This window comes from Trichosurus vulpecula, chromosome 2 (assembly GCF_011100635.1).
Source record: "Trichosurus vulpecula isolate mTriVul1 chromosome 2, mTriVul1.pri, whole genome shotgun sequence".
Lineage (NCBI taxonomy): Eukaryota > Metazoa > Chordata > Mammalia > Diprotodontia > Phalangeridae > Trichosurus > Trichosurus vulpecula.
In genome coordinates, this window is record NC_050574.1 from 206,342,757 (window position 1) to 206,355,665 (window position 12,909).

Consider the following 12,909-nt stretch of genomic DNA (forward strand, 5'->3'; position numbering starts at 1 on the left):
GAACAGCATTGAGATCTATCCCAAAAGATTTTTCTTACTCACTGAGGACCAGTTTGATAAATGCATAATGACTCATCCCTAGCATGTTGGTGACAATGAGATTAATTCTTTTCCCACATTGACCCAGGAACAAATAAAAATATAAACTATCTGTTAGTCTCATGTGCTCTTCCCACTCTACTTCTGCATGGGCAGTACAAAAAATGGGGAAAGCTATAAATGATTGACTTATTAGACCATTTATACAGATCAATTTATACTTTAAATGAACTGTTATTCTATAAGAGTTAAAATTAAAATTAAAAATCTAAAGTCTCATTGCAAACAAAACCAGAAGATATATAAAATTTGCACCTAAGTGAAAGACAGATTCCATTAGACAGCTGATTAGACAAATTGATAATTTTTTCATCCTGTGTCCAAATACATGAAACATCATTTCATGGAATCGCTCTCCATTGTACATTGTCACACTCTCAACGTACATGAGTATAATGGTCATAATGGCGATCGTAAAATCACTTATTGTCTTAGATTAAGAGCAGGAAGGGACTAGAGAGGTCTTTGAGTACAAATCCTTCATGATATGTGAGGAAACTGAGGTGCAGCTTATTTAACAACACATTACAAAGAAAAAAGTAGTAGAGAAATCTTTCCAAGATTTTCACTAGATCCTCCATACCAAATAAATATGTAATTGATATTTGGTGGGTTGAATTTAGGGGTGAAGGGCATAGGGAGAACAGTAAAGAGTATATTGAAAAACAAAAATTTAGAAATGAGAAATGAAAGCAGCAAAGGTTTACAGGCTACTTAGAAGTCTTATGATTCTGAATATATGTGTGTATACATATATATGACTAATCTACACATATGTAGATTATATTTATATATGTATTGTGTGCGTATGTTGGACATATCATCTATGTCACAAAATCTTTCTTTTTTTTATAGTTGCAATCAATTTATTAGAGATGATTGGTTAGGCATCTGCAATGGTGACTTCAAGTTCTACACCTGGTTCAATGCTGATAGAAGTGATCTGTTTATCAATTTCAGAAGGACTGTGCAAATCAGTAAGGCGTTTGTGGATTCTCATCTGGAACCGATCCCAAGTCTTTGAAGCTTCACAGCAAGGAGTTTTTCTAGTTGTGATCCGAAGTGTCTTGGTGGGCATTCGAACAGGTCCCTTCACTTTCAAGTTCTTTTCTTTGGCTCCTCTAATTAGGTCAGCACATACTTTCTCAAGTGATTTCACATTGCGGCTGGTGAGGGTGATCCGGAACCGGTGAATGGCCACTTCGAGCTCCACAAGGGTCTTGCCGCTGTCTTTGAATGCCATGACAGTGGAGCGGCTTCCTGATCGACTTATTCCTTGGTGAGTGCGAACAGCGGTGAGTCAGGAGGAGGAGAGTCAGGGACTGCCGACTCCACGCGGCTGCAGCGGCGATACCTTCACCAAAGAGCCACAAAATCTTTCTTAAAGGAAAGAGACATAATGGGTCACTTGAAATGATGAGAACGCAACAGCATCACAGTAAAATTGATGCAATAAACAACTGTTTAGAGTCAGTAAACAATTGTTTACAGATATAGGAGAATGACTGTCTGTGGTAGAGTCAAACTACCAATGACAACAATGAAATTCCACACCAAATTCTCAGTATAATAATGAGAAGAAAACAGTGAATGTGATTGCTATACAACTCCATTGCCAGCTTTTTTAAAAGAAACTTATTTCTGGAAGCTGGAGAATGGAGAAAATCAAAGTCACTGAATGATTATCACCGCTCCTTCAATTTTAGCCAATACAAAACAATAGCCATGTGGAAAAGGCAAAAAGAATTTATGAACCACTTTAGTCGTCAAACACTTTACCTCTTAGTGAAACAAAAAATTGTGATATCCAAGGCAACAGCAATTTAGTGTAGAAGCTCATTTGCAAGAACTTTAGGGAAGAGGAAGGCAAACTTGAAATAGCAAAAAAAAAAAAAAATAGTGGAAGGGAAAAAGAGATTTCCAAAAAGCCTGGTATACTCCTTGATTGAGCAAATAATCCCAAGAGCATTTATGCATCAAGCCAGGAGTTCCACAAAAAGAACTAAGAAAAATCAAATTTGTCAATACTTCAAAGTCATCTATTTCCCCAATTAGATTCTAATACTTCAAAATTGATATGAAAATGACATTTGAAAAATAAAGTCAGAAAGAGTAGTTGGAACTAACCATGTACACATAGATTAGACATCCAAGGTAGAGGTGACACAATAATGAAAGCACTTAGGAATCAGTCTTGAATCTCTCAAGAAAGGATAGATGCCAAAAGAATATGAAAGAAAAAATCATGGATATGATCATTAGCAAAAATAGGAGACCTGGAAGATACCAGTAAATACTGACCCACATACCTACTTCTTTCACCTCTTGAAAGTTTTATGAGAATGCTTTACGTGCATAAAGAAGGTAACTTTGATTTAAAAAAAATAGAAAGAAATTAGCAAGGCCTTATAGTTGATTTTCGACAGAATACTAAATTTCTACAATCACACAATTAACTGAATGTTGTAGAGAATGTAATGGCTCTGTTGTTCTTCATCACTTCATGAGAGAATTTGACTTAGTAGAGCAAAACTACCTTAAAACTCCTCCTTTACAGAGAAATCTCTCAAGTATATGTTAAGACTGTATAAAATGGATTGATTGCTGCAGCCATGGAGTTTATTTTGTCCAATATTTCTCTAATAATCAATGTTAAGTGATATTTCATCATCAAAGATGTTTGTCACTGTCATGAACAATTTAATGTATAGAGTCTAAATCTAAGAGAGATTTCCTATAGATAATCCAAAAATGTGTCTGTTTATGAGTACCGTTGTGTTAATTGCACCTAACCTAAGAATAAAGCAGCATGCTTTCAATGACACTTTTATATTGAAATATTTCATAAATAACTGTCCTGTGTTTCCCTCTTACTGATGATATGAAAATTGAAGTTGAAAGACTAAGCTCCAATTTAATGCCCAAAGAATTATTTCTAATAGAATCTGATTGTAAGAACCCGTTATAAGATTTTTAGTGCTCTGTCTCAACTGCTGCCTTTCAGGAATTACCTTGATATCTGTATAGGATAGGCATGCTGCTTTTACTGAATCCTGTAACTTTTGCGAACACATACATGTCATCTTCCCTACATTATTTCAGAACAACAAAACTCTGATGATGTGCTGGACATACAAAGCTTCCTTGTATAAGATTAAAGATAGATCTCTTGCCAAAGTAATAACCTCGCTTAGAGGCCAGCAACATGGCACAACAGAAAGTCTTTGTATGGTGGTTATTGCATAGGCATCCTGTTCCTTAGGGCACAGTTCCAATTTCCCCATTGGATCCATTCCCTAGATTTCTCACGCATAACTATGTCCTTCATAATCCCCCTCTTAATCTTCCAAAATTTATGAGAGCTATCACCTTTTGACAATGCCTCAACTCTAATTCTGCCTCAGTGTTTTTGTTTTCAAGGTTGAGGTGGGAAAAAAGTCTTAAAAATTTCCCTAGTAAACAGTAAACATTATTATAGTTGTCATTCTTTTGATTTAGTCCTGTGATTTTATCAGTAAGCAGAATTCCAACACAGAACAGCAATTTTCCTGTGACTCATAATCTTAAAGAGCTGCCTGATACACTAAGGGTTTAAGTAAATTGCTCATGGTTGCACAGTTGACATCAGAGACTAGACTTAAGGCAGGTATGCTTGAAACCAAACCCAGCACACTGTCCACTGTGTTATACTGCCTCTGCTATTGTAATCAGTAAAAGAAAACAGAGCAACCACCTTGGAGATTAATTAGCATTTACCTTTTAGAAAATTAAAAATTGCCAGAAGTCTTGAAATGAAATTTGAAACTCAGGAAAGTGAGTGATATAACAGAAAAAAAGAACAGTTAGACCTAGAAGATATACATATTATATATACATATTATGTATATATGTATATATACATAATACACACACACACACACACACACACACACACACACATATATACTCTCTAGGGCACTAGTTTGTGCAATACTGGTTGATCTATACCAAAGAGAGAGCTCTTCACTGATTATTCCCAAAAAGAATGAAACCACAAGTCTACACACACACACACACACACACACACACACACACATACACATACACAACATTTTTATAGCAATGCCATGATATGTCAGGATACTACTTTTACCTCTCCTCTCTTCATCTCTCTCCAAAGGGTGATGGTAATTAGTATTAGTATGGGGTAAGATGAGGAATGTTACATGGATGGTGGTTTAAGTAGTTTTGTTGGGCATGGACTAAAAAGAGTAACTTTCTGAAATCAATTGTCTTGTTTGAATCCTTCCTACAACAGCTCAATTTCAAGAACAAATCAGATTTCTCTTTTTTTGTTTGTTTACCTTTCTGATCCATATAAAAATCTGACAGCAAGATGAAGCCATGAGCCATTTCAGAACTTAAATGTATTTTAGAGACTTTCCAGACAAGTTCTCTTATTTTACAACTGAGCGAATTGAGGTTCCATCAAGTTAAATGTATGTTTAACAACTAGCTCTCTGGGGAAAGGAAGGGGGCAGGGAGGATGTGCCCGTGATACACTTTACAGTTAATTTATATTAGTAACACTTTTCCATCACTTTTGTAAGTAGAGACAATCAAAAACTATAAATCAATACCTGATTTGCAGCATCTACTAATTTTCCAAGATGTAAATACACTGAAAATTTCACAATGGACTCTGTTAGTTACTAGTCACTGACAGAGCTGGAGCTAAAACACAAGTCTTTTGTCAAGAAATCTTCCACCATTCTTCTGATCCAAACCTCTTTATGCTGCAACACCCCTATAGAATGACATATAAACATACTGATATGGGGTGGGGGGCGGAACAGGGGAAGGAGGGGAAAGAAATCTTTCAAGATGATACTTTGTTACAAATATCTATAAATCTTAAATATGCTCAGGACCACAGCTTTATGTCTTACAGTGAGGCCTGCCAAGCTGTGCCCTGACACTCCAGATGACCTCTACCCCTTGAAATAGGCACAACATAAGAACTAATTTAAAGAACAGATTAACATGCGAATCACCATCACAGTTTCCTGTTTTCTCCAAGCCTCCATTCAGCTATGGAGTTTTCAACCAGCTATTGATATAAACCAAACCCACTTACTTTCTCAAAAAAAATGGGTAAAGCCAAACAAGATAGATTCTCTTCTACTGAGAATTTCAGAAAACTATTTTTATGAAAGTTCAGAAGGATAATTAGCAGAGACCATTTGAGGAACTTGAAAAAAGGGACATTTTAGTGAATTTCAAGCAACTCCCTCTCAATAATGGTTTCCTTTTGAATTAATTTAATCAACTTCATACTTATGCATTGAACCAAATTAAACATGGCAGAATGGCTACTAATTAAAATAACTCACATTTGAAAGCACAGTGAGCTAATATTTATTTCTACAGACTTTACAGTATAATTGACCTTTTGACACCTCTATATCAAGGCTACTTAGTTCGTGATTATATAATGGTCATTTCCGTAACTCTGTTCATTGATACCAGTATAAGTAACTCTGGGAGAATTATACTGATTGCTTCACTTTTTTAATTAATTCAGATTACTTTCACAATAGCAATTGCATTTACCTTCTTTTCATCCACACTCACCATCTGGGATTAAGAAGTAAAAAAGGGTCAAAGTATGTGTGGGTTGAAAGTGATTTCATGATTCATGGGAACTATTAAACTATGCAAAATTATCACTGTGACACAATGACTTTCTTATGAAAGCCTCCTTAATGCAAGAAAAAAGGGGAGCATTCCGTGGATTTTCCATCTCAAAGAATGTCAAGAAGTACATAAAAAATAATCACATAACAGTTTATGAATAATGACCGTATAGCCCTGTTATCATGCAAGCATTTTTCCACGGTTGCCAAGATGCAAGTTACATGTTAAATAGTTAAGTAGTTTCTATCCAACTTCTTCAGACTGACATGGGTTTTCAAATAAGGAATTACATACAAAAACGATTCAGTGTTGCACTGTGGGCAGCCATGCTATGTATTTGTCTAGTAAAAAGCAAGTGACTTGAATGACATTTTTCACTAATTTAAGGTTTGAATTTGCTAGCTGTTTTGATATCATCCAAGTATAGCCTACATCTTACTTCTTTTAATGTAGACACATCTTTAGAGACAGAGATTATGTAGGAACTGGAGTGCCCTCATCTCACACTGGAGTTAAATACTAGATAAACTACCCAGGTTCAGATAAACACTAGATTAACTACTCTGGTCTTCACCCAAAAGCTATAGATCTTGACTTTCTGCATCCGAATAATATATTTATTTTTGTTGTTGGTCTTGTTCAATTGTTTCAGTCATGTCTGACTTTTTATGACCCCATCTTGGGTCTTCTTGACAAAGATACTGGTGTGGCTTGCCATTTCCTTCTCCAGGTCATTTCACAAATGAGGAAACTGAGGCAGAGTTAAATGACTTGCCTGTGGTCACATGCTTGGAAATGTTTGAGGACATATTTGAATTTAGGTCCTGACTCCAGGGCCAACCATCTATCCACTGTGCCGCCTAGCTACCCAATCTCTGCCAGTTAGTTACCGTAATACAAAGACATCTAATAAAATGCCATACTAATAGAAATTGTTAAATAATATTTCCCCATAAATTTGAAGGACACTCTTCCACAAAGACATATTCTACTAGTGACAAGAGTGAGTAAATCTATAGAGTATGCATGAAGGGGTCCACACTAGCAAACATGGAGCTAGGAAATATACATGGATCATCATCATTATTATTATATTATTATTATTGATAACAATGATAACCAACATTTCTACAGTGCTTTACATATGTTATAATTTGATTCTCAAAATAACCTAACAGGTAAGTTCTTTAGATAAATAATAATCAGATATTGACTGATTTTTCAAATGAGGAAACTGAGACTAAGAAGTTAAGTGACTTGTCCAGGTTCATATACCTAGTATGCGTATGAGGAAGAATTCAAACTTAGGTCTTCTTGATTCCAAAACTAGGTGCCCATTCACATAAGGTATATATGTGTTTCAGATATACCTATGGAGAGGCTTACATGTAGGGAAATATGTGGATAATATTCATGTGTAGAAAGGCGACTAATACCTCTGATGCTATAGGGGCACCAATGTTGTCTGGTTATGCTATTGTACTGCTCCAATTTAGCTGGCTCTCACTGATTTTTATGGCAGATCAATGTCTCTGACAGATAACATTCTACTTGTATCATGGTCACTTCTTGGCCTTGTTCTATGTTTCTCATGGTCTCTTTCAGGTGGGACTCCACCAGAGGTGCATTTGCAGAGTTTTTCTGCTTCTCTCCTCTGACTTTAGCTGGATCCCAAAGTTGAAATGTTATTTCTTCACCATAAGAGGAAAGGTATGCTCTACAGAGTTTGGGAACTTAATTTTCCATTTGTTTACAGCAATGGACTTTTCATATATTGTCAGATTGCAGAAAACCTCTCAGCTGTATTTCTCTTTACATAGAAAGGGAAATCAGTCTTTCATGTAGACTTCATTGATAGGGATGCAAGATTAGAAAAGTTTAGAAATGACTGATCTGTACATAGGCACTAGCATTTGCAGTGGATAGAGCACTAGGCTTGGGAGTCAGGAAGACTCAAGTTCAAATCTGACCACAAACACTTAACTAACCGTCCAAACTGGAAAAAAGTATTTCAACCATAATGTCCTCATCGGTAAAATGAGGGAGACTCAACCATCTCTAAACTCTCTTATAAGTCTAAATTTATGATGGGTTAAGTGGTTCTTTTCATTCCAAATTTTTTTTCTGTTAGACCACATCTTTGCCTCATAATATGTACTTGTGTCTGGCTGCATATGTGATTAGTTGTTGGTTTTTCTTTTTTCTATGTTTACGTGTTAAAGAAACTGAGAGTGTTAATGTTTTTTCTCTGTGCTTAGTAACCCTAAAGAATCTAGCACATTGTGAGGCAAGATTAGTAATTATTTCTGATGATAGTGAGGAATAAAACAAAGCAAACATAGTTTTAATTGCTTTGTTTCTCAAAATAGTTTCCATTTTGATCTGAGACTAGTCAAAAACCGAATGAGAGTCACTGATGACTGATAAATAAGAAATATCACAGAAATTATGATTCTCTCTGTTGCCGTCATGTATGAGAAGGTAAAATATGTTAGATTTTTAAGCATATTTCTGCCTTTCATAATCACAGTAACTTAAATTATATTTTTGGTGGTGAACTGTGGATTCTCTCAATCTGCAATCAATTTTCTATATTTAAAAGTTCCAGATGATTTTCTATATTCTTTACTGAATTATGTTTTTTTGACAAGTCATATTTTTAGGAGAAACATCATGTAATATCAATTAAGTTGGGACTTTCTTATTGTTTTAAAATGATTAGTTAAGTGTCTTTGATTGAGTCTTACTAGGTGCTAAGCCCCAGGCCCAAACCCCTATCAGGTGCTAAACCTATATGGGTGTGAATTGGTAACTAAGGTGGGGCCCCAGGTGGGGCTAACTAAGGGAAGCCTGATCAGATCTTTGCTCCTAAGTTTGCCCCAAACCCCAAATTACTAGGTGCTGAGCCAATGTGGGTGTGAAGCTCCCAGGGTACTAAGGGGAAGTGCTAACTCCAGAGCCAATCATAGGAGCCTAAGTTCTGGTGGCTCAGATGACATTTGATAATGTCTGAAACTGTATAAAAAGGGAAGACAGAGCCATTTGCTTAGGGCTCTCACTCTTGGTGGCACCTGATATGGAGACTCCGGGCAGCTGTAGCTAAGAGCCCTCCAGCTTGTAAACCGGATGTTGGGACTTTGTTAAACTCTGGTAACTATGAATTGGGATTTGAATCAGACAAGGTCTGTCTGTCGATGTTTGTAATTTATTTGTATTTGCTCTGAAGTTAAGGGTGCTGGTTTTTTCCCCCAAACTAAGTGAATGGTATTTGTATCCTGAATTAAAGTAAGCTTGTTAACCCCTTAATGTTGCTTTCCTTAGTAAAGCAGATCAAAAGAACCTGGGCTTTTGCAGCATTCTGTGAGCTGGTTGTTGTTGATTTTACACCCCCCACAGCAGCTGCTAGCCGGATTGTTGAAACACATCATCATTAAGTTATTGCTAGATTTCCATTCTGGAAAGGTAGCTGCTTTGTTTTGCATGGAATTCAGTGTTATTTTAATATTACCTTTTGCTTCTTCTTTGTAAAATTTTTCTCAACTGCAATATTTTCTTTTCCAAATCTGTCTGTCTTCCAAGCTGCTACTTCTTTGTGGTGGTTCTCCATCATATATTTAATGTTTTCTACTCCTCTTAACTTCTGTAACTGGAAATCTTAGGGTCTTCAACTTTTGTATTTGGGGATATGAGCATTAGCTGGGCATGGTTCCTTGCCCTATGTAGCATCCAGAGGAAGAGGACTTATCCTACCTGAGTTTCTATCCCCTTTTTTCTAGTACCACCACTACTTTTCCTCTAGCCTATGACTCTGAATACCATATACATCTTCTAATTTGCAGGAGTCTGTGTGCCTCACTTCCTTCCTTGCTTCAAGGGGATGTTCAGAATCAGTGTCTGCTATCTTTTGTGAGGTTGAGAGCATGATACATGCAGAGACACTGCTGTTAAGAATCCCTACAGCTAGACCCTGCATAAGACTGCAGAGGACTTTGGGGGTAGAATCATTGAATATTTTCTCTAATTGTTTAAAGTTCTCCAGTGTTCATTCATAAGTATTTTGGAGCTTCAGTTGTCTTCTTAACTGGTGGATTCAATTTTAATTACTCTATATCTTCTACATAATTCTTATGAATAATGGAGGTTGGCGAAAATTGCAATAAGTAACCATTTCACCATCCTGCCAGTTATGTGATTCCCGGTTGATTTTAAATCATTTAAAATAACCTGTTTATCAGACTACAGATTATACCTGATTAAATCTAGAATCAATATTTATTAATATTACTGAAAATCATAAGCTTACTGGATTAAGAAATTAAGATGGGGCAGCTAGGTGGCACAGTGAGTAGATCACTGGCCCTGGAGTCAGGAGGACCTGAGTTCAAATCCAGCCTCATACATTTGACACACTTACTAGCTGTGTGACCTTGGGCAAGTCACTTAACCCCAATTGCCCTGCCTTCCCCCCTCCAACAAAAAGACAATTAAGGTCATGTTTTATAAGTATAAGTACCATCTGTAAGGTATATCAAATCAGGGTAACTGAATCAGGCTCTGCACTTTGGAAAGCAGCAACTGGACAGTGACTCAGTGAGGTAATGAGTAGGAAAAAATAGTAGGTGACTGTGACAGCTACTTCTAAAAACACCTGAGACACACAGACTATAAAGACTATTAAACCTATAAGCCTGTAAACTGCAGCAATACAAAGTATTGTTATGAGTATATTACAGAAGCCTACTTTAGTAGAGCAAATGGATGATGGATTACTGATACAGATCACAAAACTAGCATGTAGTGGGAAGATTACAAGATTTAGAGTAAATATATATACGTATATATGTTTGTATAGAGATACATCTGCATATATATGTATTTATGTGTATGTGTATATATGAAGCAACATTAATCTATTTAGATGGCCCCCTTTACTTCTTAATCATGTTCATGATTATCTTATAGGAATTTTATTTTTGAAAGTCTCCTATGCATCCTACATCATCTTTCCTTTTAGAAACTTAGGGCATGGGATCATATTTACCATTTCTTTTTTTTAACCTTTTTGAAATTTGTTCTGCCAAAATCTAGAGTAAACGTTGGAATATAACCAACAATTCTTTCCATTAACTGTCACAAACTGTATGACAACACAGATACACATCCGTGTCTCTAAGTATATATATATATATAGTTATGTAAAGAGATGATGAATAGATAGATAGACAGACATTTGAATACTGGTTCTGAGTAAAACACCTTCTCTCTTTGTGCCATAGTTTCTGCATCTATAAAATAAGCATATTAATAATATTTGCAAAGTTCACCTTAGTTTGGTTGTAAGGCCCAAATAAGATAATAAAGGAAAGCATCTTGTAACCATAATAAATGTTAGCAGCACAGATAATGATGATGAATATGATGATCTTGACTATGGAGACCAACTACCCAGACATACCTTGGAAATTTCACCAAACTAATAGCAAGGTATGTAATAAATTCTTTATTTGCCTTTTTGGTAATTTTATTTATGAGATAATAGAGGAAATAGCAAAGGAAACTTCTACACAGGACCTGATTTTGATTTTTTTAAAGGACAAACTGATTGGATACATAGAATTAATAGCTCTTAGAAGAAAATAACTGCATTGTTTTAGAGTTTATAATGGTTAATGAGAACAGTTACTAGCTAAGTTCCAATGTTTACCTGGATTTTAGCAGAACAAATTTCAAAAAGGATTAATAAAAATATTAAGCATGATCCCATGCCCTTAGGTTTTAAGAGGCAAGGTGACTTAGGATGCATAGGAGACTCCCCAAAATGAAATCCCTATGAGACAATCATGAATGTTGTTAGGAGGTAAAGGAGAAAATCTAAGTAGATTAAAGTTACTTCACAGGGAGGTGTCCATTGAGAGCAGATTTCAAAAAAGGATATATACATTTGCAAATAAGAATGCAAGAGTATTTATTTAAGAAAAAGCAATGGATCTAAAACATTACTTAAAGAACAATTAAAGATTAGAAAATGCTGAGAACAACATAAAGAGTTTAGAAAACCATTTGCAGAGCAAAAGGAGGAACACAGAAAGGATAAGACCAATATTAGGGATAAATGAAGTGATATTAAAAGACAGAGAAACAACAGGGCAGAGTCAAGATGGCAGCTGGAAAGCAGGGACTTGCATGAGCTCCCCCCAGGTCCCTCCAAATACCTATAAAAATGGCTCTGAACAAATTCTAGAACTGCATAACCCATGAAATAGCAGAGGGAAGCAGGGCTCCAGCCCAGGACAGCCTTGATGGTCGCTGGGTAAGGTCTATTGCACGGACCTGGGAGCAGAGCAAAGCAGAGCCCAGCGTGGGCTGCGCCCAGACCAACCAGACTGGGAGCCAGGCGGAACAGACCCTAGCATGCAGAATCAGTGAGCTGTGGCAGTTACCAGACTTTTCAACCCACAAACACCAAAGACAACAGAGAAGGTTAGTTGGAAAAACCGTGGGGGACAGAATTAAAGGAGTTAATGGTTCAGCCACTGTCCAGGGGGCAGTGGAGAAAGTGCAGCTACAGAACTACAGCTGCAGTTGCTTCTGGCCCCAGGCCCACCTGGTGGGAGGAATTAAGTGGCAGATCTGAGTGGGAGTGCAGGGCCAGCTTAGATCTGAGTCATGGTCCAGGTTGGAGGTTCTTGGGGGAGGAGTAGCACTGCCGTGGCAGAGCTTGCTGTGTAGAAATAGCTCTGAAAACAACAGCACATCCCCTCAAGCTTGGAACAAAGTACTCTCTACTCTACAAACAGTCATATCCCAAGGAAAAACTCAAGGGTCAAGTAAGATGGCTGGGAACATGGCCAGGCAATGAAGATGGATTCAGATTCAGACTTAGACTTTGGAATCTTTCTTTGGTGACAAAGAAGACCAAAACATATAGCCAGAAGAAGTCAACAAAATCAAAGAGCCTACATCAAAAGCCTCCAAGAAAAACATGAACTAGTCTCGGGCCATGGAAGAGCTCAAAAAGGATTTGGAAAAGCAAGTTAGAGAAGTAGAGGAAAAATTGGGAAGAGAAATGAGAAGGATGAGAGAAAACCATGAAAAACAAATTAATGACTGGCTAAAGGAGACCCCCAAAAAATA

The 12,909-nt window shown here is 36.7% G+C and overlaps 1 protein-coding gene across 1 annotated transcript; it reads right to left on the minus strand.

Annotated features, from left to right (window-relative positions):
* Nucleotides 1-982: 982 nt before the first annotated feature.
* LOC118839411 (40S ribosomal protein S20-like) lies at nucleotides 983-1,342 on the minus strand. The gene has a single exon (XM_036746875.1). The coding sequence runs from the start codon at nucleotides 1,340-1,342 to the stop codon at nucleotides 983-985; it is 360 nt and encodes a 119-aa protein (XP_036602770.1).
* Between the last annotated feature and the right edge of the window lie 11,567 nt (nucleotides 1,343-12,909).

What these genes read in the sequence shown, in the direction of transcription:
- LOC118839411 (XM_036746875.1), bottom strand. Translation starts at nt 1,342, where the DNA reads ATGGCATTCAAAGACAGCGGCAAGACCCTTGTGGAGCTCGAAGTGGCC.